General features: G+C 40.1%; 2 protein-coding genes across 11 annotated transcripts in view; one reads left to right on the top strand and one right to left on the bottom strand.

Moving 5' to 3' along the window:
• Positions 1-22,568, top strand: part of Nhe2 (Na[+]/H[+] hydrogen exchanger 2) — a 273,598-nt gene that overhangs the window by 146,441 nt on the left and 104,589 nt on the right. For 7 of the 10 annotated variants that reach the window (XM_065232880.1, XM_065232878.1, XM_065232874.1 and 4 more), the window contains exon 4: positions 5,351-5,687. In XM_065232880.1, coding sequence (XP_065088952.1) covers positions 5,351-5,687 — 337 coding nt within the window. The remainder of the gene's footprint in view (positions 1-5,350; positions 5,688-22,568) is intronic. The other 3 variants (XM_065232881.1, XM_065232883.1, XM_065232882.1) reach the window with 1 other exon arrangement.
• LOC135710375 (uncharacterized) lies at positions 1,329-3,008 on the bottom strand. The gene is made up of 2 exons (XM_065232934.1): positions 1,980-3,008; positions 1,329-1,942 (listed from the first exon to the last, which is right to left on the bottom strand). The coding sequence occupies exon 1, from the start codon at positions 2,929-2,931 to the stop codon at positions 2,002-2,004; it is 930 nt and encodes a 309-aa protein (XP_065089006.1). The 5' UTR covers positions 2,932-3,008; the 3' UTR covers positions 1,329-1,942; positions 1,980-2,001.

Genomic DNA, 22,568 nt, shown 5'->3' with positions numbered 1-22,568 from the left:
AAACAATTTCGTTAATTAGGGAGAGACTTTACGCGATAATAATTTTTTTTTTCTTTGGTTTGTTTTTTCCGTCGATCTTGTTTTCCGTGCTGAGCACCAATGCTACCGACGTGCCAGGAAGGCAGCTCCCACACCTGGACCCTACCTATCGACCCATCAACTCATGAACCGGGGACCAACGGCTTTACTTCCCATCCGAAGGAAGGCGTGAACAGAGATGCTATGCCTCAGAACATCCCGGCGGCGCCGACTGGGATTGAACCCAGGCCTGCTGGCGTGAGAGGTAATAACGCTTACCACTACACCACCGGCGCCGTTACGCGATAATTATAGGTAGTTCAGAATTGTTTTCGGTGTAGCGGTGTTGCTCCTTCGGTTGCTCCCAGGCCAGTGGCAAGGCCTATACCAGCAGCAGCGTTTGACAGTAGGCAGCATGTCCCGGGCTCAAATCATTTATTTTACTGTGCTCGGCCCGCTGTCACTGTATAAGATGTTGTCTACGCGCCTGCCATTGGGCTGGTTGCTCCTGAAATCTCATACTGGTAGATGCTGACGCCCTGTTTACATTATGCTAACTACTTTTTAGTACAATTCTAGTACACTGGCGCTAGCACACCAGCACCTAATTACCGTTCTTTCTCGCGCACATTGGATATTGCTTATGGGATTTTTCAGTGGAGCGGGATATGAAACAATCGGGATATGGAACAATCGGGGTATGGAACAATCCACCACAGACTGACTGCTTAATATGGAACTTTTTCATGAGAGTTAAAGCAAAGAAGAATACTAAGATGAAACTGCCGGAAGAAAAACTCCTCTTTCACGGTCCTTTTCATCCAATGAATACCCCCGTATATGAAGTAATTTTGTGGATTTAATGCCCCCTCGGTAGAGATGAAATTTTGCGCTCTTTTTTATCAAAACAATCACACAGCCGGCGCCGGTGGTGTAGTGGTAAGCGTGACTGCTTTCTCACACCCCAATGGGTCTGGGTTCAATCCCAACCGAGATTGGTGGTTGGTCCCGGCCCATGTGTGTTTGAATGGGTGCGATATCCTACGCAGGTGTGGAAGCTGCCTTCTTGCACATTTGATTGCCGGCAATGGATTGCAATCGATGTCCGTCGGTGATTGGCACTAGATTGCGGAACAGAGACCGACGTTAAATAAAGGAATGAAGAATGAAGAATGAAGAATGAATGAAAAACAATCAAACGAAAATCAGAGATGTCCCATTTTGTAATTACTCGATTAACAACTAATCGATTATTTTTTGTTCACTGTGTTGTGATTTTTCCACCAATGAGAGTGCAGCACATGTTTGAAACGATGGATGATGATCCTCTGGCTATCACTAGATGAATTTTTAACGTCATTTCAAATATAAGGACCGTACATAAATAATGATACAATTTGAAAGGGACCGGGGCTAATCACAAATTATGTCCCCATGGTAACTGAAATAAACACAGGTGCTGACGGGTTGGTTATAGAGTCGCTACAAAGGCAAATTTTTAAAAGCTTTGCATTGTTTGGATCAAATAGGTTTTTATATGCTAAACGATTCACATAAAAACTATGCGATAATTATTACATTAAAGTTTAAATTCAGACAGAACCGAACTCGCGCCATACGGGTGGTATTTTCGGCGTTGTTGTCTTTCTCATTTTCGGTCTGAAGACAGCTGAAAATCTGGTCATCGGGAAGGGTGAAAAATCATAATCTTTCTGGTGATTGCAGAATTGCAGAAAAGGAAACGAAATTATCGGCTAATACTACCTAAAGGGCGAACACGAAATTATTGCGACACCGAAAATGTCATGCCAATTTTCTTATAATGTTTAGAATCAAACCAAAATTTTAGGGTAGTTTTATACATATATTTACTTCAAAAATCAAAAGAAAAGTTAATCGATGGAGCCTTGAGTGTAAAATTGAACTCATTTTCGCTTGATGCCCTCCATCTAAGTCTTTACAGTGTCATCCGGTACCAGTTTCTCAGTTTTTTTTCCATTTTCTTAACATGTCCTTCTCGTCTTTAACTGTCTTCTTGCTCTTCCGAAGTTCCCGCTTCATTATTGCCCAGTACTGCTCCACCGGGCGCAGCTCCGGACAGTTTGGCGGATTCATGTCCTTTGGAACAAAATGGACAGAATTGGCCTCATACCACTCCAGGACACTTTTAGAATAGTGGCATGATGCCAAATCTGGCCAAAATAGTGGAGCTTCGTCGTGCTGCTGCAAGAACGGCAAAAGGCGCTTCTCGAGACACTCAGATTTGTAGATCTCGCCATTTATTGTGCCCTTTGTCACGAAAGGCTCACTCCTCAGTCCGCAAGAGCAGATGGCCTGCCAAATGAGATATTTGGAGGCGAACTTCGACATTTTCTTCTTCTTAAATTTGTCGTCCACATCGAACTTGCTCTTGCCGGTGAAAAACTCCAACCCCGGAATTTGCTTAAAATCGGCTTTTATATACGTTTCGTCGTCCATCACACAGCAGCCATATTTTGTCAGCATCTTCTCGTAGAGCTTCCGTACCCGAGTTTTAGCCGTCGATTGTTGCCGCTCATCGCGGTTTGGGAAGTTCTGTACCTTGTATGTATGTAGTCCAGCTCTCTTCTTTGCATTCTGGACGTAGCTCTGCGACATGCCGATCTTTTTAGCCAAATCACGGCTTGAGACGTTGGGATTTGCTTTAATCATCCGCTTCACCTTTCCCTCCGTCTTTTTGTTCTCTGGTCCCGGTTTTCTTCCAGCTCCTTTGCCGTGGTCCAACGTCAACCGCTCCTGGAACCGCTTCAACACTCTGGAGACGGTTGAATGGTGAATGTTCAACATTTTTCCCAACTGCCGGTGCGACAGGTCAGGAAATTCCAGGTGTTTGGAAAGAATTTGTTCTCTCAACTCGCGTTGGTTCACCTCCATTTTCGTTGAATCGAAAAACACGACTTCGAGTTTGACAGCATGTACACAATACACATCAATGAGAAAGTGTGCAAAATTTGGTTGATTTTTACCCAATGGTAAAAAAGTTATGCCCTGTTGAATGTGTCGCAATAATTTCGTGTTCGCCCTTTAATGAGATGAAATTATCATGGCTGCTTTTCTCGAGAGAATTTCTTTGCTTGAACAAAGTTCTTTTTGCCGGCACCCTTCTTTATGCATTTATAAGCACATTCTTAAGCCTGCCCTTTTAGCATTCTCGACAAAAAAGAGTTTGCCAGGCCCCACCTTTTATCTAATTGAGGCGGGTTTTCTTCCTTTGATTTGTTTTTCGTCGATCTTGTTTTCCGTACTGAGTACCACTGCTATCGACGCCAGGGAGGCAGGTCCCACACCTGAACCCTACCTATCAACCCATCAACTGATAGACCGGGGACCAACGGCTTTACTTCCCTTCCGTGATCAGAGATTTGGGGCGGGGTTTAGAAAGAATTGTTTTTGTCGAAAATGCTAAAAATGAGGTTTGGGTGAGTTTAAATGCATAAGTAGAGGTGTTATGTACTTCATTTTGTAGTCTGTGTAAGGGTTTTCTAGGTTTGCTGTCCTTTGTTAAAAAGTCGTGGAAAACAGTTTCCTTTTTTCGATAGATGTCGCCACAAATGACAGCAGCTGAACAAAAATGATTAACAGTCATATGGGGGAAATGACTTCATTTACCCCCAAACAATAAAGGTAAAGGTATTGCCGAAGACGTCATTTACACTACATATCAGTGCTAACATTTGAAAACGGCACAAAAGCCATTTGTAAACAAATGGTTTGTGGGCCCTTTACTCACTACTTGAAGTACACCCACGCGACACAACAGCAACATCGGGTAGGGGAAATTTTCCCCTTCCTGACGATGCTGTTGGTTTGCGTGGGCGTTCTTCGGGTAGCGAGTAAAGGGCCCACAAACCATTTGTTTACAAATGGCTTTTGTGCCGTTTTCAAATGTTAGCACTGATATGTTTGGTGGGCTTCGTGGTCGTGAGGTTAACGGCGGCACCCATTGTTCAGGCGTATTGTGATTGCCGCTCCAGTCGATGGAACTTTACGCAACCCGAAAATTTCCGTACTGGTCTACCGGGTGATGTGTGTCGTCCGTTGTCTAATGTTAAGTGTTCAGTCTGTGCAACCTCTGGTTGAAGACTGTGTCAATTGTCTTATATACATTTTGGATGCTACCTCCCAATCCTCTAAGCTTAATGCTCATGCCCTCGATAATTTACCATTCAAATTCTCTGGAGTTTTAGCTGCCCCACACAGTTCGAAAAAGTAATGTAAATTTCTGTTCAATATGATGCACATAGGTAAATGGAGCGTCACATATCATATACGTTTGCATTATATATCATGTAAAGTTCTGACACATGTCATGCAATGTAGCAAATATTGTATACAAAAGCCCATCTTTGTAAACAACATTGTTTGCAAGTTGCTCGGTTGCGTGAAATGAAATACAAGTCTACGTGATTGAATGTTTACATCATAATTAAAATTCAGAGTTTTTATCTGTGCATGAATCCTCTAGCGTTAACCGTAGAGTCGCTTGGAGTCACACATAATTAGTTATAAGTATCTGACTGCTAAGAACGAGATTTGCTCCGGCTTTAGAAATTTGTCATCTGATTTAATTTTTTAGACAATTCAGCATGTAATACAAATTGAGTTTACATTTTATCCCTGTTGCTCATCTTTAAAATAGTCACCTCTCTGATGAAACTCCTCAAATTCGCTGGATGATTTGAAATACTCTTGCCATGCGAGCTTAGCCAGCCCTCGCCTCGGGTAAGTGATGGCAAGAATGTGGAAGAAGTAACCAAAAACTCCCCGATAGAGCGAGAGAAGAGCGTACTCAAGCGAGAAGATGATGATTTTTTTTTTGTTCGAGGCAAGAAGCTCAGAGTTCACCCAGGGTGAGAGCGTGCTCACTCTCGTTTTATCCCCCTTCGCTCACAAAATGTTAAGCTCGGTGGAATGATGTGAATAGAAATTCTACCTCACAAAAATGCTTAGGCTCGTCTCATTCATTTGGCAGCAGCAGTTTTTTCGTTCATACCAAATATGTTGTTTATAAAAATGTGTTCACTGTATTTCTTGCCAGCTGGAACACAGTGAACACATTTTCATTAACAAAACTTTAGTTTTAATCGAAACAACTGCATTTGAATTTTAGATGTTCGTTCCCTTTCTCCTTAAGAGTCGCGAGCGAGGCTCCATCAAGCTTGCTCATGACCGCCTACGACAGCATTTTGTTTGAAATCATTACAAGCAGCAACCCCATGTACCCCATCAATTAGCACTCGAATTCCCAAAATCACCCCGCATACTTAACACGTTCATCTTTTTCCCATTTCAGGCATCCGAGCAGTTGGCGGCAGCCGCCCTGCTTACGCCACAACCGGGTAGGCATTTCGGTTCTCTGGGACCGAGTGAAAGTCAATTCAAGCGTTCCGCTGAGTTAGCATCTATTGTATCGTCAACAGTGTCATCGGATGGCGGCGATGATGGCGGCGGTGGTGGCTCACTCAGTGCCGCCACACAGGACGACATCGCCGATGGAGAACATGGCCACGGGAGCCGCGAAGGTGGTCACGAGGTGGAACGATATCCGGTCGCACAGGTGGAATTTTCCCGTGTCGAAACACCATTCGTGATCGGTGTCTGGATTCTGTCGGCCAGTATTGCGAAAATCGGTAAGTAGCCGCTAATTGACACTTTTATGTGGTTGGAATACATCTCCGTGGAGATCAAAACACTGCCGACTGCGCAGTGGTCAGATTTGTTTTGAAAATAGCTTTCATCACGTTTACAGCTTTCCCCCGAAGAGCGCGTCCACTGAGTTCCCACCGCTTATTCTCGGCGAGTTTTCAACCAATCGCTCTGACTTTCTGCGAGTGACTAGTTCGCCATATACTCGGACCAACGAAACTCGCAGATAAAAAAAATCGGTAGGTAGAACTCAGTGGGTAACGCGTTCTTCGGGAGATAGCTGTGTGTATATGAAACGCCGGGATTGTTTTGGGGGTGGTAAATATAAGCTGGATTCGCGTGTCCATCGATTTGTTTATCCACGAGGACGAAGCGGTTGGGTTGGGTTGCTCTCCAACATGTTTACCATAATGGAAATATGTAGGTATATGCTCACCATCTTGCGTAGGATGGTCGCGTGTCGTACGGTAAGCAGCTGTTGACACAAGCCAACCTAGTGCGATGGATGTTTGCATACGGTATTATCGTTGTTTTAATATGAAAATGCTGACATAAATTATTGTTCAGTTTTGTGCTAGGTTTGGTGTGATCGACGGTTCTGTTTTGCAGCAAGTAGATTTTTTAACTTTTGATATTTGGATGGCATTTTACAACAATAAAATATTTTAAATTTATTTGCATCACTTAAAATTACTAAAACCGGACCAAAACTTACTTTGAGTTTAGATGCATCAAAAAATGGGTTGAGCCTAAATCTACGGCGTACACACTAACTTTAGATTGCTGGAGTCAGTAAAATTTTACTGGGTTTTTGAATTCCGGATCCTACAGTAATCATCACAGCAAAAATTTGCATTACCGAACTGTCCGTAAAGTCAATCTGTCAAAAATAACTGTTCATTCAGTAATTGGTTCGAGTTGCGTATACTGGAAAGCCCAGTAATTTTTTGTTTATTTTGCTGCAATTTAACTGACAAGACAGTTATTCTGTTAATTCTTGTACCGTGTTACCCAGTTATATTAAAAGATTTTCAGGAGAAAAAAAACTATGTCCGGGAGGAAAATCATGTATTTCAATGTTAAATGCATTTTATATTTCTCATTTTTTCAGGATACTGATTGAAAACAACAACAACCATTAAATCAATACAAACTACGGAGAAACTTATCGCCCGAAGTTGTTCTGTTTCCAACTTCCATAAAAACTGACTTAAAGATTACGAAGAATAGCTTGTCGCTCGATCGACAATCTACATTGAAGACAGTCAACTACATGCAAAACATATGGAAACATACCAAGAAATTCCTTTTCAAAGGAATAGTGACGTTCTTCCAGGAGATAATTCCATCGGTGTTGGTTTCAAGGAATTTTCCACGGGCGTAAAGTGTAGGAGTTTCATGGTTTAATGTTGGTATTGGGTAATCTAATAGAATCGAGAATAATTTGGTCACAAGCCATAGCCAAATCATGCACTATACGTACTTGAATTCATTCAACAATTCCGTCATGATATAATTCATGGTTTCTTACAAATTTTCACAAAACTGCGCGATAAAACACTTGCTCCCGGATTTTACTGATGGCGGCGGGAATAAAATTGACAGGTTAGAGTTTTACAATTCTTGGTCGGTAAAACAAAGTGGCTATTTCGCTGACCAGTCGGTAATCAAATAAAGACTACTTTGTGCACAGTAATTATTTTTACTGACTTTTCGTGAAACCTAGAAAATTTGGAAATTAACGACTTTCTCAGTAAATATATATTCTGTGTACAGTATTTTGCATCAAACGATACCGAAGTTCAGTTTGTGTTTTACAGAACGTCGGTTATTCTTTCGTTTTACCGTGCAAGCCCAGTACAAAAAAATACTGATCAACTAAATGCTGGATTAGTGTGATTATTTCCACCCCATGATGTACGCACCCGTGTTTAAGAATATTTAATAAGATTGGTTTAGAAGGGTTCAATATGTTTTCATGGTTTGTTGAATTATCTAAAATTTCTTTAGAGATCTTATCTGTTTATTTTTCCCAGACCTAATTCTCATATGTATGGTAGAGAGTTAATTCGACCTAAGCGTCCATTTTCGTGCTTTCGATCAGAAAACATCAAGTATGTTTTTGATTTAATCATATAAATATATGGTAAAGAATCCTTATTCCCGGGTGGTTTTTTCGTCCGAATTCTTTTTTTTTCAGTTACTTAGAAATCGTTACTTTTCTGAAAAGGATAGAATATCCGGTCAGCATTCTATCTGCCGAAGCTCAAGCATCTAGGAATTCAAATAAAGGTATATGGGCAAAAAAAACATCCGGGATAAAGGATACTGGATTTTAGTTCAAAAGCTGTGTGTAAGATACCGATACCTTAAGCATTATGAATATTTTAAAATATTCTAGGGCTAATATTGTTGTTCATTCCACACAGAGCCGTACTCATGCGATTTTAGGCAGTTTATATTGTGCAATAAATATATTTCAATAATTCTTCTATGCTATGCATGCTATCGTGGCAAGCACAAAGTAAGCGGTTGTATCCAAGATACGACCGTAGATTTGACGTAGGATTCACATCCGATTGAGTAAGCTGATGGCCCGTGGTTTTTTAAAGGAACGGCAGCTCATCAGCTCACTGATATCACAAGTCTAAACCATTATATCCGTCACTTTCCAAGCAACATTGCAAGCCGAGGTTTCAAAGCATTCTACAAGTCTAAATCTTGATCTATAGAACCCTCATAAAACCAAAAAAATACTTGGGTTTTAGCAGAACTTTGCAAAAAGGATCTTATTACTTCTCTTACGCATTGAACAGCCACGACGTAAGCCAAGATGTGCGCGTAATACAACATGTGCTTACTGAACGATAGCATCAACGGTAAAAGCAAACTTCCAAGCGACTATAAGGAAGAAATTGAAATCTAAATTCGATGTTGTGATTTCGCTGATAATGATTACTCAGGTTGCTGTCGTTATGGTCGTTTTAAAGGTTAAAATATCAAAATTGAGAGCAAACAAATCTTCCTTTGACATCACATTGAAAACTATTTCTGCTATCAGTGGGAGCAAACTGAAAACTCAATTTGATATCATTTTTTCCTGTTGATAACAAAACATGTATTCAATTTGATGTTATGCTAAGGCAATGAAAACAAACTCGCAACAACATATTTTTGAAGAGCAAATGTACAGCAAAATGAAAACAAAATTAGGTATAATATTTGTCAATTGCGTAAACTGAAATCAAATTATGATTTCAGTTTGATGTTCATATCAAAATTTGATTTCAATTTGCTGTCATTATGATGCTGGACTTTGCTCGGGTAGGGTATTTAAGACAGTTATGCCATATGCACCAGTTACGGCATAATTCCATTTTTGTCCTCTGTTCGGGACATAAAACCACTGCGACCAGAAATTTGATACATTGTAGTAAATCCCGTGCCCTTATGTTGTGTTACTCCATCACTATTAAGAAATGATGAAGTGTTCGGGTTTGTTTGGCCTTGTTTTCATCGCAAGGTACGGATTATAATTGAAAGGTCCCGCTCTGTATAATCTTCAAATAGTAAGAGCACTGGTAATTGCTATTACCGACCCAGTGGTAATCCAGTTTCCTCCCAAAATATCTTGGATCGATGCTTCTCCAGAATTACTTAAAAAGTGCGATTGAAAAGGAAATTCTTTGCGAAGTGGAGTATGTGCCCACCGAGACCGAGACCTGTCGTTTGAGATCCGGCATCCAGGTTCTGTTGAAGGCTTTGGAAATATCGAGAACTTCCAGTTCGGTATGTTTGCCTGCGGAAAAGGCAGCATGGATAACCTGTCCGAGAGTAGCATTTGTCCCATGTCCCGGGCGCAACACTTGTTGTCGATGGTCAAGAGGTTCGGCGATTCGAGAAATCAATCTTCAGTTAACCATTCTTTCGGTGATCTTTGCCGCACAACAGGTAAGAGACATGGGTCTAAAGTCCTTGGATTCCCGACCGGAGAAACCATGCTTCTGGATAGGGATGTTGATTCCAGGCTTGGGGGAGTGAATCGTTCCCCCATTCACGATTGATCAATTCGAGTAATCTTAGCTTACCTTCAGTGTGAAGGTTCCGCAAAAGAGGATACCCTATCTCATGCGGACCAGCGGATCTGCCTCTGGCTTTTGAGAAAGTCTGTTAAAGCTCGTCCAGCCGGAAGGGCTGGTTGAGCTCCGATGCGGTTTCCTCGAAAGCATTCGTCGTAGCCCGAAATCGCAGATCGTGAGGCAAAGTGATCACCGAGAATCTCGACAATGATTGCAAGAACCTCTGGTCACGGTGTCGGTGTATTGTAGAGCACGATAACTGTAAGTAAATCTTACATCCTCCGGTTGGGTGTAGATCGTTTGTTGCCTTGGCGAGTTAGACGTTATTCTTATTCATATTATGCACGAAGCACTCTTCTTATTTGCGAAAAGCTAGAATAATCCGGTTCAATATTCTACCTCCACGACCCGGTTTTCGATCATATTTCGGTATGTTCTGTAATTACTGGGGTCACATGTGCTCTCTCTTTTGTGGTTAATCATGACACTTTTCACTACAAGGTTGACAAATATTGTTTAAAATGTTTATCAACTTTGTAGTACATATCAGGCATACACACTTAGAAAAAATCACCGGCTTCGGTAATTCATTTACCGAATTCTCAACAACTGAACGGTCGGTAATGTTTTCGGTAATCGAGAACATTTCCGAAAAATCTGTAAACTGAATCAGCAAAATTAGCTGTCAAATTTACCGAACGATCGGTAACGTTTACCGATGTGCATTGCTTGATTTGTAGTCGACTTGTTACCCCGCATGATTTTGTTTTTGCATTATTTAGACTTTTTTAGATCCGTGACTCTGAGAAACAGTTTTCTGAGTTGAATCAATTTAAGGAATCTTACCTTATAGGGTAGAGAACTACTCAAATAAATCGATGATTTCAGAGTTAACAAGTCAATTATGCGTTTGGTACGATACTTTAGTTAGTAAGCTACCGAACGACGTCAATGAGAACGCGTGATATGAAGATTTGCAACCATTATTGCCAAAAACAAAAGAAGCGCTTCGACCGAATCAATTTTTATGTTCATCCGATAGGTCGAATTGAATTCAATGGTGTTTCAATGGCGTTTCAATGGCGTTTCAATGCGTTAGGCCGAGTTTAGAATCTGTAGGCCGAGTTTGGCGTCAAGAAGCAGTGTTAGACTTTTGACAATATCTCAACGATTGGTTTCTTTTTATCAAATCTTACGGTACGTACGGAAAGGTAAATAAATTTGGAAACCATAAGTAATAATAATATTCCATTTGGTGCTAAACTGCGCTAGATTAAGAAAGACTAAATGCGGGTTGTGCTTAATAGGCCGGAAATGGGGTAGTTAACCCTACCCCTGAATTTAATAAGCTCGCTGAAGATAAAGGATTCTGATTCACAGTTGCCAATGTCCATCACTATATGTTCACACAAGCCTAATGGGGAACTTATAGGGCAAGTGGCATGTTATCAGGATTTCTTACTGTCAGGGAAAGTGTAGAAGGTCACTTCGTATCGATTTTTTAATATATTATATCTGAATCAACAGAGAGAGCATATGTGCCCCTGTGCCCAGCACTGGAGCCACCAGTGTTTGTAACCCACCCACCGAACTTACGGATGGTAATTTGGACCTAGTAGGGAGATCCAGACTCTAAACATATGAACGTCAGAAGGAGCCAAGCAAAAACTGTCACAAATAGGCATCGGGAGCCAAACAGTTTTACGATTCTTTTCTTATAGTTGAATTCAGAAAGTGGTTTTAATATCTAGCGTAAAGTAATTTATGGTAAATTGTCGCTTTGAGTTATTTTCAGAGTAGGCTGCGTGTGCGGACGAACATGACATTCGTTTTTTTTTTCTCGGAGTTTTATTTTTGCATATTTGATTATTAATCCGGTAACATTTTCGAACATGGACAAGAACGCGATTATCCGTTTCAAAAGGAATCAAAGTGTGAAACTGTGATCTGACTGTGATTTGCCGCTGACATACGGTTTCGAAAACGAAGAGGAACCTTTATTGGAACCAATATATTCTCTTGTACGTTGTATTCGCGTCAAGAAATTGCAAGTTGCTGGACCTGATACTTGGCTACCGTCACTCAGATCCAGCAATCGATTACAGCCGATTATCTGGACACTTCAAACTGATTATACATAGGACGGGACTACTTTATGTTGATCCCCATCAAGCGAACCGTCTTTGAAATCATCATTGATCGCCAAATGGATGGTCTGCACATTTTTGAGCATGTGATGGAACATTACTGTAATCATATATGCTAAAACCTTATATTATATACTAAGTTAGGGGAGGGGAGGATAGCCTAAGGAAATAAATGGATTTGTCACGTGATTACAGATGGACATCTGGTCGTTTTGTTCAAAGGTCTTCAATGAAGCCTGCTGGAACAAACCATCAGGCAGAACTTTACAACCGGTAAAGTATCTGCAGACATTGGTAATCCTTGCACTGATGGTGGGTTCCATTCACATCACATCACATCACAATTGTCGCTTTGAGCTATCTTAATCAATATAACACCCTTTTTTTAAATTCATTCCTACCTCAACTAACACAAATTCATAGAATTATGTTGAGTAAAATGATATTGCACCAAAACCAATCATACAAAGGTTATATAAACTGTTATAAAACATGTTTGTTGCTTGGGACCATGCATACATGTATACTCAGACTTTTAAAAGCTTAATTAGAGTGATTTTTACCCTGAGGCTAGTTCATCACTAGAATACTTGCACTAATAGAAATCCACACATTTTTATTGACGAATTTCCATGTAAAATTCCACATGATTTTCATGTGACCACACATAAACAGAATCCACCCACAAGCGCACATGAAATTTATGAGATTCATTTATCAAATAAATAGTATGTGAGGTTATAGATGGCTCTTATTTGTACATATATTAAGTATGTGTCCGACACATAGATATCATTTGTTGATCATTTTGCAAATATTCATGTGTCTTCTTCTTCTTCTTCGCTTTTCAAGCTTATTGCATATCGCATATTAGCTTATTGCGTGCTCTCAACTTAGTGTTCTAGATGCACTTCCACAGTTATTAATTGAGAGCTTTCGATGCCTGTACCATTTTTGCATCGGTATAATTGTGTGGCAAGTCCAATCATACTTCTATGCCCAGGGAAGTCGACAAATTTTCCAACCCGAAGAATTCCTAGACCGGACCGGGAATTAAACCCAGCCACCTCCAGCATGGTCTTGCTTTGTAGCTGCGCCTTTACCGACTGAGCTAAGGGAGGCCCATGTGTGGGACACTTGAAAACAATCTTTGAAATTTTATCAGTGTAGATGTATATTGGAAGATATCATTAATCAAAGTTTATGCTAAGTTTTTTGGTGTCATAATAAAACCCAAAACATAAAGGTATATTTTCTCACTGCACTTTGATTAACGTCAAAGAATCACTACACACTCAAAGCAAAACAGCCACTTTTGCTACACCTACTTTGATTTAATTTCAATCGCTAAGATTTTCTTGACAAGAAGAACGAACTATGACATGACTTTCGTGTGGGCTACCTGTGTCTTCCTCCCAGGTTTGGACAACTCCAATACTTCTTGTTTTCCAATTTCCTAAGCTACAGATTTGCAATAAGTAGTGATCCAAGGAACCAAAGAAATTCCTAGCATTTTAACAATCTTGGTAAACATACTTGTTGTGCAACGTACAAACAGTAACACACAATTATGCCATCGGGCTGAAATGGTGGCGTGTTGAAAGTATACGTATACCTTCTAGGACACCCCATACCAACTACACAATGGTGAGTCTTAAATGTCAAGATTCTACTGATCCACTAAACTTCTTCTACCGGATAACTTGACCTCATTGAATGTTTGATCTTGCTGCTGCCACATCAGATTTCACTGCAAAAGGTGAGATGCAGCAAAATAAGCAACCCCATGAAGGAGTTGAGGGGTGTGACCTGCTTGTTGTTATCACTTTTCAATCTTCGTCACAAGGTATGCGGCATGATGGCAGTATGGAAAGCCACTCGTTTAGCCTTATATTTTTTTGTTTTTCTCATATTTGTCACGGTGCGGTGCAAAGATTAAGTTTATTTTTAGTATTAGTTTGCACCAGCATCAGTAGCGTTGGCTTGATGACTAAATATGAGGAAGCGAAATATTAATCACATTTTAATGATTCATACTGCCATAAAGCAAATAATCAGTATAAAAACATAAAACTGCTCATCCCAAAAGTTGTTATATCACCATTCTGCTGATAACAGGTTGCCAATAAATAATTAAACGGCTCTAATGAACGTCACGAAACCATCCACCAACATCAACCCATTCCTACAAATGCTAATTGATGAGTAATGAGGTGCTGTAAAAAAAAGTCGTGATTACCGTGATAAACGCAAACCGCCATTGTTTAGGATAAGTATTGGCAAAACGTTTTCATACGCGATGTAAATTGTATACTGCAAAGTAATGTTTACTGCACATGTATATGAATACATCATTAGACAGCAATATGGTAAACAGGATAAAAGTCGGTTGAGAGAAAATCGATAACGGTATACGTTTGAGCACTTATTTGCAGGTACAATCAGCAGAACTCCCTTGCACCACAGATTTTTATAATTAATTTGACCTCATTGATGTAGGTATGTATTCCAAAATAGTTCTATCACTTCATGAGTGGTTCGAAAACAGCTGTCTTCAACACATATAATAAAAAAAACTCAAGGTGATGCTAAACATGCTAAACAAACACTATTCATTCACGGACATGTATATGTCAGTCCAACACGCAGATCAACAAACCACCCCGTCAACTTCAATAGCATTTCAACGATGTCTGGTCATCACGAAACGTTAGACCATTGATCCTCAACCTGGGGTAAGCGAACCTCCTCTGAACGAAAAGCACTTGAAAAGAGGCGATGTAGTGCGAGCTGGTTCTCACAGTGAATCAACGTTGAGAATCGATACGTTATGAAGTTTTTGAGTAAGAAAAATGCTCTATCTAGATGAAGGGCCTCATTTATTCGAAGGTTGTAACTGTGCTCATCCGCAACCAGCAAACCTCAAGTAAAATTACTGATCAGAACAATTGGTTACTTAAACTCTACACAATAGTTGATCGCCAGTATGTATAAAGCGAGACAAATAGGTTAAGAAGCATATAAACTTCTCTCAAGGAAATCGGTGTCTACTTTTTACATGAACGGATGCTCCCCGCGGTAGGAACGGTCATGTACGATGTTTTGTTTACATTGAGCTTTCGATTCTAAACAACTGACCCTGAAATGTATGATTTTATCCCTGCTGCTAGTAAGTTGTCGAGAGTGTATTTTCTCATACCGTATGGGGGTATATGGCTGGTTAATTGCCTACTCGGATTGATGTTGGAGACTTTTGCACGTTAGACTATTGTAAATTCTACGTTGAAAATCAAAGACAATTGCTGGAATCTTTAATCGTACCATCATCGATACGGATTTCATCCCTTAGATCAGTAAGCAATTCAATCAGTGTAACTCACGTGTGGCCCTGTTAAACCACACATCAGTGGTTTTAAGATGACAGGCTCTAGATACGTGTCCATTCACATGCACACCTCCTCCATCCGCCAACTGATTGGAGCCTCCATTCAAAGCCGCTTCACGTGTGTTTAATGTTGACATAGTAATATTCGTGACTAACATCATGAGGGAAGAGAGAAGGGAAAGAGTGTTTCAATTTCCCCCCGTCATCTCTATTCAAAGCATTCAGTCATGGAACCAGCCGGCCGGTGGTTGGGCTGATGGTGACAACTAACGTATTACTCTATCCTCCGTTTGGCATGCACATAGCAATCATCAAGTGGAGTGTCACTCGTTAGTTGGCGCAATTATGAGATCGTTTGGTGTATTATAAATAACGATGCAATACACAATATTTACTGCAAACAGAAGGCAGCCAAGCCATCGAGTCAGTTGCCGATAGCTACCAATCCGACTTCAAAAGGATGTATCATTGAATGGCTTTTTTCGAGTTTGAACTGAAATGTTTTCATGTCAACTGCACCGAATTAAAAGTAAACTGAAGTCTTTCCCGTAACCACGGTAATGTTAATGTTCTATAATCCATGTTATATATGTAAAAAGACTGGGATTTGTTTACACTTTTGTTTTTTTTTTGGTTTTTTTTTTGAACGTGTTCCATTTCTTATGACAGATGAAATGTCCTTTTCCGTTAAACATGTCTTTGTGTGCTTTAGAAGTTCAATCTGAAATTTATTGGAACCCATAGTATAATCTCCGCGACATGCTCATCATATATGTGCAACAGAGTATCCTCTTCTTCTGGACTAGATATCGTTAACGGTAAGACTAGTTATTTATTCATTTCATTTTTTATTCATTCATTCTTCATGTTAATGTTTGCTGTCTTAATAATGAAAGGCTGACTAAAAGTAAATTGGTACGCCCCTCGCGCGCTGGTAGCACGCCTCTAGTATTGGGAATCGAAAATCTTTGACAGTGGTTTGCTTACATTTCTATAGAGAACAACTGGTGCAAGTTTGATCAAAGTAGTCGATCACGTTCAGAAATAACGTCAAATGGAACTCGAAAGAAGAAAAAATATTGTGCACAAACACCTCGAAAATCCAGAGTGGTCCGGTTCCAAGCTGGAAAAAGTGCTGAAGCAGTCTAAAACAACAATTTATCGAGTGCTCAAAACACATAAGGAAACCCTCAGTGAGGAAAAGAATCAGCGGACCTACAAAAAAACTGGAACCAAGGATCGTCACCTGCGCAGCAAGGTGTTGAGGTGCGTTAAAGCCAAACCCGGTCTTCCGATCCGAGATGTGGCCAGAAGGTACAACGCCAACTTTCAAACGGTGCAGAACATCCTTGACAGGGAAGGATACAAGTCGTACAAAGCCAGTAAACATCCGAACCGGCACATGAAGCAGAATTCCGTGGCCAAAAAGCGTGCAAGGCTCTTGTACGACCGTGTTTTGACGAAACACAAGGGCTGCACTTTGATCGATGACGAAACATACGTCATAGTCGATTTGAAGCAACTTCCCGGTCAAAAGTTTTACATCAAGACGTGGGGATGTGCCGGGAAGATTCAAGTTCGAGTTTGACGACAAGTTCGTGAAGTAGGCCATGATTTTGCAAGCGATTCGCAGTTGTGGCCTGAAAACGAAACTTTTCGTCACATTCTCGATGATGACATTCCAAATTTACATCGAAGAATGCCTGAAAAAGTGTGTATTGCCGTTCATCCGCAAGCATAGTGGCAAATTGGCAGATGAAGAAGAGCACATGTAAACCCTTATAAATAACACACGTACGCAAATGGATTATAATTGTGTTCAGTAGCAGTATTCATTGTGCGAATCTTAAACAAATACACTCAGGGCCGGATTTAAGGTGTTAAATTTAAATCTTCGAGATTACAATATTTCCCACCTTGAAGAAGATAAACACGAATTTAGTATGTACCATAATCAATACATAAGTTCAAACCACTAAAGCATACTTATATATACAAAGGGTGAATCCAACCTGATTTGCCCCTTGAAACAACAAAAAATGTTTAAAAAAAATATTTGTATCCTGATAAAAAGTATGTTTTAAGAGTTTTTACGGTGTAACCAATTTTTAATTATCTTTGCTTTAAAGTACGAATTATCTTCAAGCTTTTATTCTTTGAATTCAAACTTGTAGCTGTGACCGATTTCAAAATATTATCATTAAATTTGAAATTACAAAAAGTTTAGCCCTTTTCAAAAGTTGGTCGTGAAATGATGAAAACTTTTTACTGACATCGTATTTTGACCAAACCTAGCAAGGAAAATTCCGGAAAATGCGATAAAATTATGGACATATTTTTGTCCGCCAACTTGTATGAAAATCTCCCATAGTACATAGGTAGGGTCCAGGTGTAGGAGCTGCCTCCCTGGTGGTAGCATTGGTACTCAGTACGGAAAACATATCAAGGGGAAAGAACATCCTAAATGGTGAGTACTTTATGCAGTGTGGCTGGAATTTTTAATCAGCTATACAATTGAATCAGCCCAGTGGTAGACCGGGTATTATGCTGGTTCAGCACTACCAACTAGCTCAACCAGCTCAACCAACTAGCACGAATTAAAGTTGCTCCTGATATATCATGCTGGTAGATGCTGATGTCCTGTTTACATTGTGCTGACTTCTTTTTAGTACAGTGCTAATACACTAGCACCAGCATTCCAGCATAGGTGTAAGCACCCCATTATGGGCTGTTTACACTTATGCTAGTGAACGCTCAACCAGCTCAACCAACTAGCACGAATTTCAGTTGCTCCTTAAATCTCATACTGGTAGATGCTGACGCCCTGTACAGTTCTAGTACCCAAGCGCTAGTAAATCAGCACGGATGTAAACACCACACAAATACCAGGATTTTAAGATTCATGTGTCGCGCCTCGCTGGTGAGTTGAACTCCACATTCCAATAGCTATCGAAAAACAAAAAAAAAAGTAAACTCAACAAATGCATTGACTATGCTAGAGCTACGCGTTGATCTGATGTGTTGATCAATTTAAAATCCATCGCAGCAGTCTGGAAAGGGATCCATGAAATGAGCAAAGAAATAGCACAGACATACAAACATAAGACATGATTTTCATCGAACACGCATTTATTTTTTTCATAGTTGGTCGCGCATAGCAAATTCCCTTCACTGAAACGGAATTAACTCAGTGACGGAGTCTCTTTTACTTAGTTGTGAGTCAGTTTTACTCATTCGAATGCATATATTTCTAAAATGGTAGGCCCCTCAGTGCATGAGTAACTTAAACGCTGTCCAGACTGGAGAGTTATAACATGTTATAACGGTTGTCAACTAATTGCAAAACAGAAACCACCATCAAGATAGCGCTATAACATGTTATAACTCTGTAGTCTGAACGTACTATTACACTTTTAGATATTTTTCAGACGAATGAGTAAAAGTGACTCACTCTCTGAGCAAGATTCGTTTGCAGTGTTGAGTTTGACGTTTACACTCTACCGCCATTTGCAAATTTCTTGCTGTCAAACTCAAACTTTGTCGCGATTTTGAACATGGAAGTTCTTCGGATCTCTGGTGAAAAATAATTGCTTAACTGTGTTGATACAATCCGTTTAATCTACGTCGAACGGATAATTCGTTTAATTGAATTTGACTGTTTTCTATTGCTCTCAGCCAACGTTAAGCCGCCTAATGTCCTCATCAATTAAAAAAAAAATTGAATTGTCCGTGGTTTTCCACGGCGTCGATAACCGCATCCGGGTTCTTCTTAAGGATTTCATCTTTTCCATAATTTGACTATGGAAATTTAGAAAAACTAATAAGTTTATACGTGTCAAATTAGTTGTGTTCATTTAGTTTAAAGAACGCAAACAGAAAAACATAATTAAAATCATATTTATATGATTTTATGAGGAGAATAAAATGCAGACATTTCGGTAAAACGTTACCGAACGCTAATGTAAATTTTACCAATCGTTCAGTAAAATTTACAGTCCAGATCAGTGAATTGTAACGAATTGTAACTTTAAAATAAATTACCGAATGGATTATTAGCTGTTCCATATTCGGTAAAAAATTACAGTACACTGTAAAAAAAAAAAATCTTAGTGTCTGTTTGTCTGTGGGAATGGTATCTCTTCCTATTCCCATCAGTTTATGACTGTTATTCTTTGCTTTATTTAACGTCGGTCTCTGTTCCGCAAACTCTAGTGCCAATCACCGACGGACATCGATTGCCATCCATTGACGGAAATCAAATGTGCAAGAAAGGAATAGGATATCGCACCCATTCAAACACACATGGGCCGGGACCAACGGCTTTGCTTCCCTTCCGAAGGAAGACGTGACCAGAGATTTTTATGCCTCAGAAAAATCCTACCGACCTCGGCTGGGATTGAACCCAGACCCATTGGGGTGAGAAAGCAGTCACGCTTACCACTACACCACCGGTGCTGGCTAGTTTATGAATGTGTCTGGCGTGCATGTCTACATCATAAGACAATCCAATTCAGATCAACACATACTGGATCAAACCACCACCAATCAGAGCTATTACTCATGATATTATTAATTTAGTATCGTACAAACAAAACACCAAACGGGACAAACAAAACTACCATCAGCGAGCCTGCTGTCATGACTCTCTTTCTGACTACAAAACGACGCCGACGACGACAACGAAGACTAAATCGAGAGTGCTATCACTTGGATGAAAATTAAAAATTTCAACTAGCGGTTGTTGATCACGGAACATCTGATCTACGTACAGAAAGAACATGTATATGTTTGACGAAAACAGTTCATCATTCCGTAATTGAGACTAATGAAATTAAGTGTTTGTTTTGAGTCATTTCAATTGTCTTTGTTTTAATTTTTAACAAGCAGCAGTTTAAGCTGTACACTGCGGCAAATAAGCTTAAGAATTGCATGAGGCTCGACGTATGAACGAATAATATGTGAATTTCATAAGCGTAGCTTAGAGTGATTTTTGTCTAACATGTGGTAGCTCTTATACACCTTTAACCATTTCATTTCACCAAACGTTGAAAGACGAGTAGTCAGCACACGGGTCTCGTGATCGTCCATGATTCAGTTTCAGTCTGCTCCGTTCTATGATTTGTTTGTCAACATTACATTTCACAAGGCAAATCAATAAAATAAATACCAATTTCTTGTGGCTAAAATTTATAAGTGGTTCTTATGAAATTCATACGTTCTTTTACCTCAGTGTATGTGTGGGAAGAATTTTTATTACACCACTATAAACTAATTGGGGGGCTCCCTTAGCTCAGCCAGTATACGTGCAGCTATAAAGCAAGACCATGCTGGAGGTGGCTGAGTTCGGTTACCAATCCGGTCTACGAATTTTTCGGGTTGAAAAACTAATCGAATCTCTGGGCATATTATGACTGTATTTGTCACACAATTAACAACTGTAGAAGTGCCCAGTGAATACTAAGTTGAGAGCCCGCGTGAAATTCCAGTGGGGACGTAATGCCAAAATAAGAATAACAAATTTAATTCAGCTTTTGGCACAAAAAACTTAAAATAATATTAATTGCCTTGCACAACTACTGTTGAGTGTTGCATGTTGAAGCTGGAAAACGCATTCAACTCTGGCTATTTCCAGAGCGTTCACCGCTATTCTGGTTGCTGCGAGCGTTGTTGTTAGCTCGTTTGGAAAAAAAATTGATATTATTTATTAATCAATAAAGCACCGGGTTGAATGAATTTTTAAATGGCAGCGATTGCTGGTTTATTTCTGTGCTGCGGCCATCGGTGGTGCATTCTTCTTTCAACACAGCAGGGACGGATACCTCCCAACTGTTTGGCAGACGTCCACTTCAATTATTCAGAACGAGGTTGGACGCATAAATTCAATTCTGCGCTCATACATGAATCAGTACCCATAGTCATATTCGTGCATCAATATCCGTTCGATGGGTGCGCAGTGAAGTGTTCGATGATCAAGGTACAAACCCGCATTTCAATTCCCATTGCCGGCAGAAAGCCGTTGGATGAGCGAATTCCCATCTCCCACACTCGGGGACAGGCATCATTGTCTGATATCGATGCAAGTAATTGAATTGGAATCAATCTTAATTAAAATATGACAGGCCATACCATGAGAGCCCACTTGACACTTTTCAACAAAACAATTCGATTGACCGAGGTTGTGGCAGCAGGCTGGCTGTAGTTGATGCTCACATGCCTGGCCAAATCAGAGCACAAAAGAAATATCTCGTTCTATGGCACCGTTCGTGTGGCGGATGGAGATTTTGCAGTTGAAAGACCCCCGGGTGCTAGTATGTAATAAATCAATAAAGAAAATTGTGCTACAGATTCGATGGATGGATTTGAACTGTCCTGTGCTCATAATTGAACCGATTTACAAGCTGCCTAGGGTAAATGACGGCTACGGCAATAGCTTAACCTATTATTGTCATGAGGGTAAACAAAGTCCTTCGGCGCTCAATTTTGGTTAAACGATGCTCGGAAACTTGATGTGTCCTCATACTAAATAGGTACGCTCAAAGAATTCATTGACCCCCTGTCGATAATTGGTATTGACGAAGCTGAAAGTAACTCTCATCTGAATGTATAATTCTGTCAAGTTCTTCTAAAAGAAGAACTTAGATAATGCATTTATTTAAACTATCAGTTTTGATCTCACAACTATTGACTGCATGGGGAACAAGATATTAAAAAAAAATGTCTGATGAGTTCAACATTTAAAAAAACAATATTGATTTAAGAAGCAAAAAAGAGGAAAAAAAAAAGTAGAAGGGTCTGTGCTTAGGGGCACGAACGGAAGGTTGACGTAGGACCGCTAGTGTACGGAACAAATATGTTGATCATTTAATTCTTAACTCTCCGTTTTTGAATTGGTGACCATTAAAAGGGCCGGTTGTTTTACAAATGGTGACCACACCAGTGCAACTCGATGCCAACCGGATGACGGCGGCCTAGCCATGCTGCCTATCGCAGGAAGCCTTTCCTCCGGTCGATGGGAGTGTTTTCGTCGTCGTCCGTCGTCTTCGTATTGGTGCGATGCGTGCTGTTACACTCATACGTCGTGTTCGACGCTTATCCGTCCGTTGCTCGAAAGCAAGTGACGAAGAAAACACTGGCAAGCGTTTTTATTATCGGTGCTTTTCTCCTCCCTTCCTTTCATTGGTGAAAATGTGAGCGATCAACCGAGCATTAAGCTCGCTCATGTGATCATGGTCAATGTGTTCGATTTGTGCTCTA

The sequence above is a fragment of the Ochlerotatus camptorhynchus genome, unplaced genomic scaffold (assembly GCF_037179485.1).
Source record: "Ochlerotatus camptorhynchus isolate MF236.1 unplaced genomic scaffold, CSIRO-AGI_Acam_v1.1 ptg000379l, whole genome shotgun sequence".
NCBI classification, from domain to species: domain Eukaryota; kingdom Metazoa; phylum Arthropoda; class Insecta; order Diptera; family Culicidae; genus Ochlerotatus; species Ochlerotatus camptorhynchus.
This window is presented reverse-complemented; position numbering and strand designations above follow the sequence as displayed.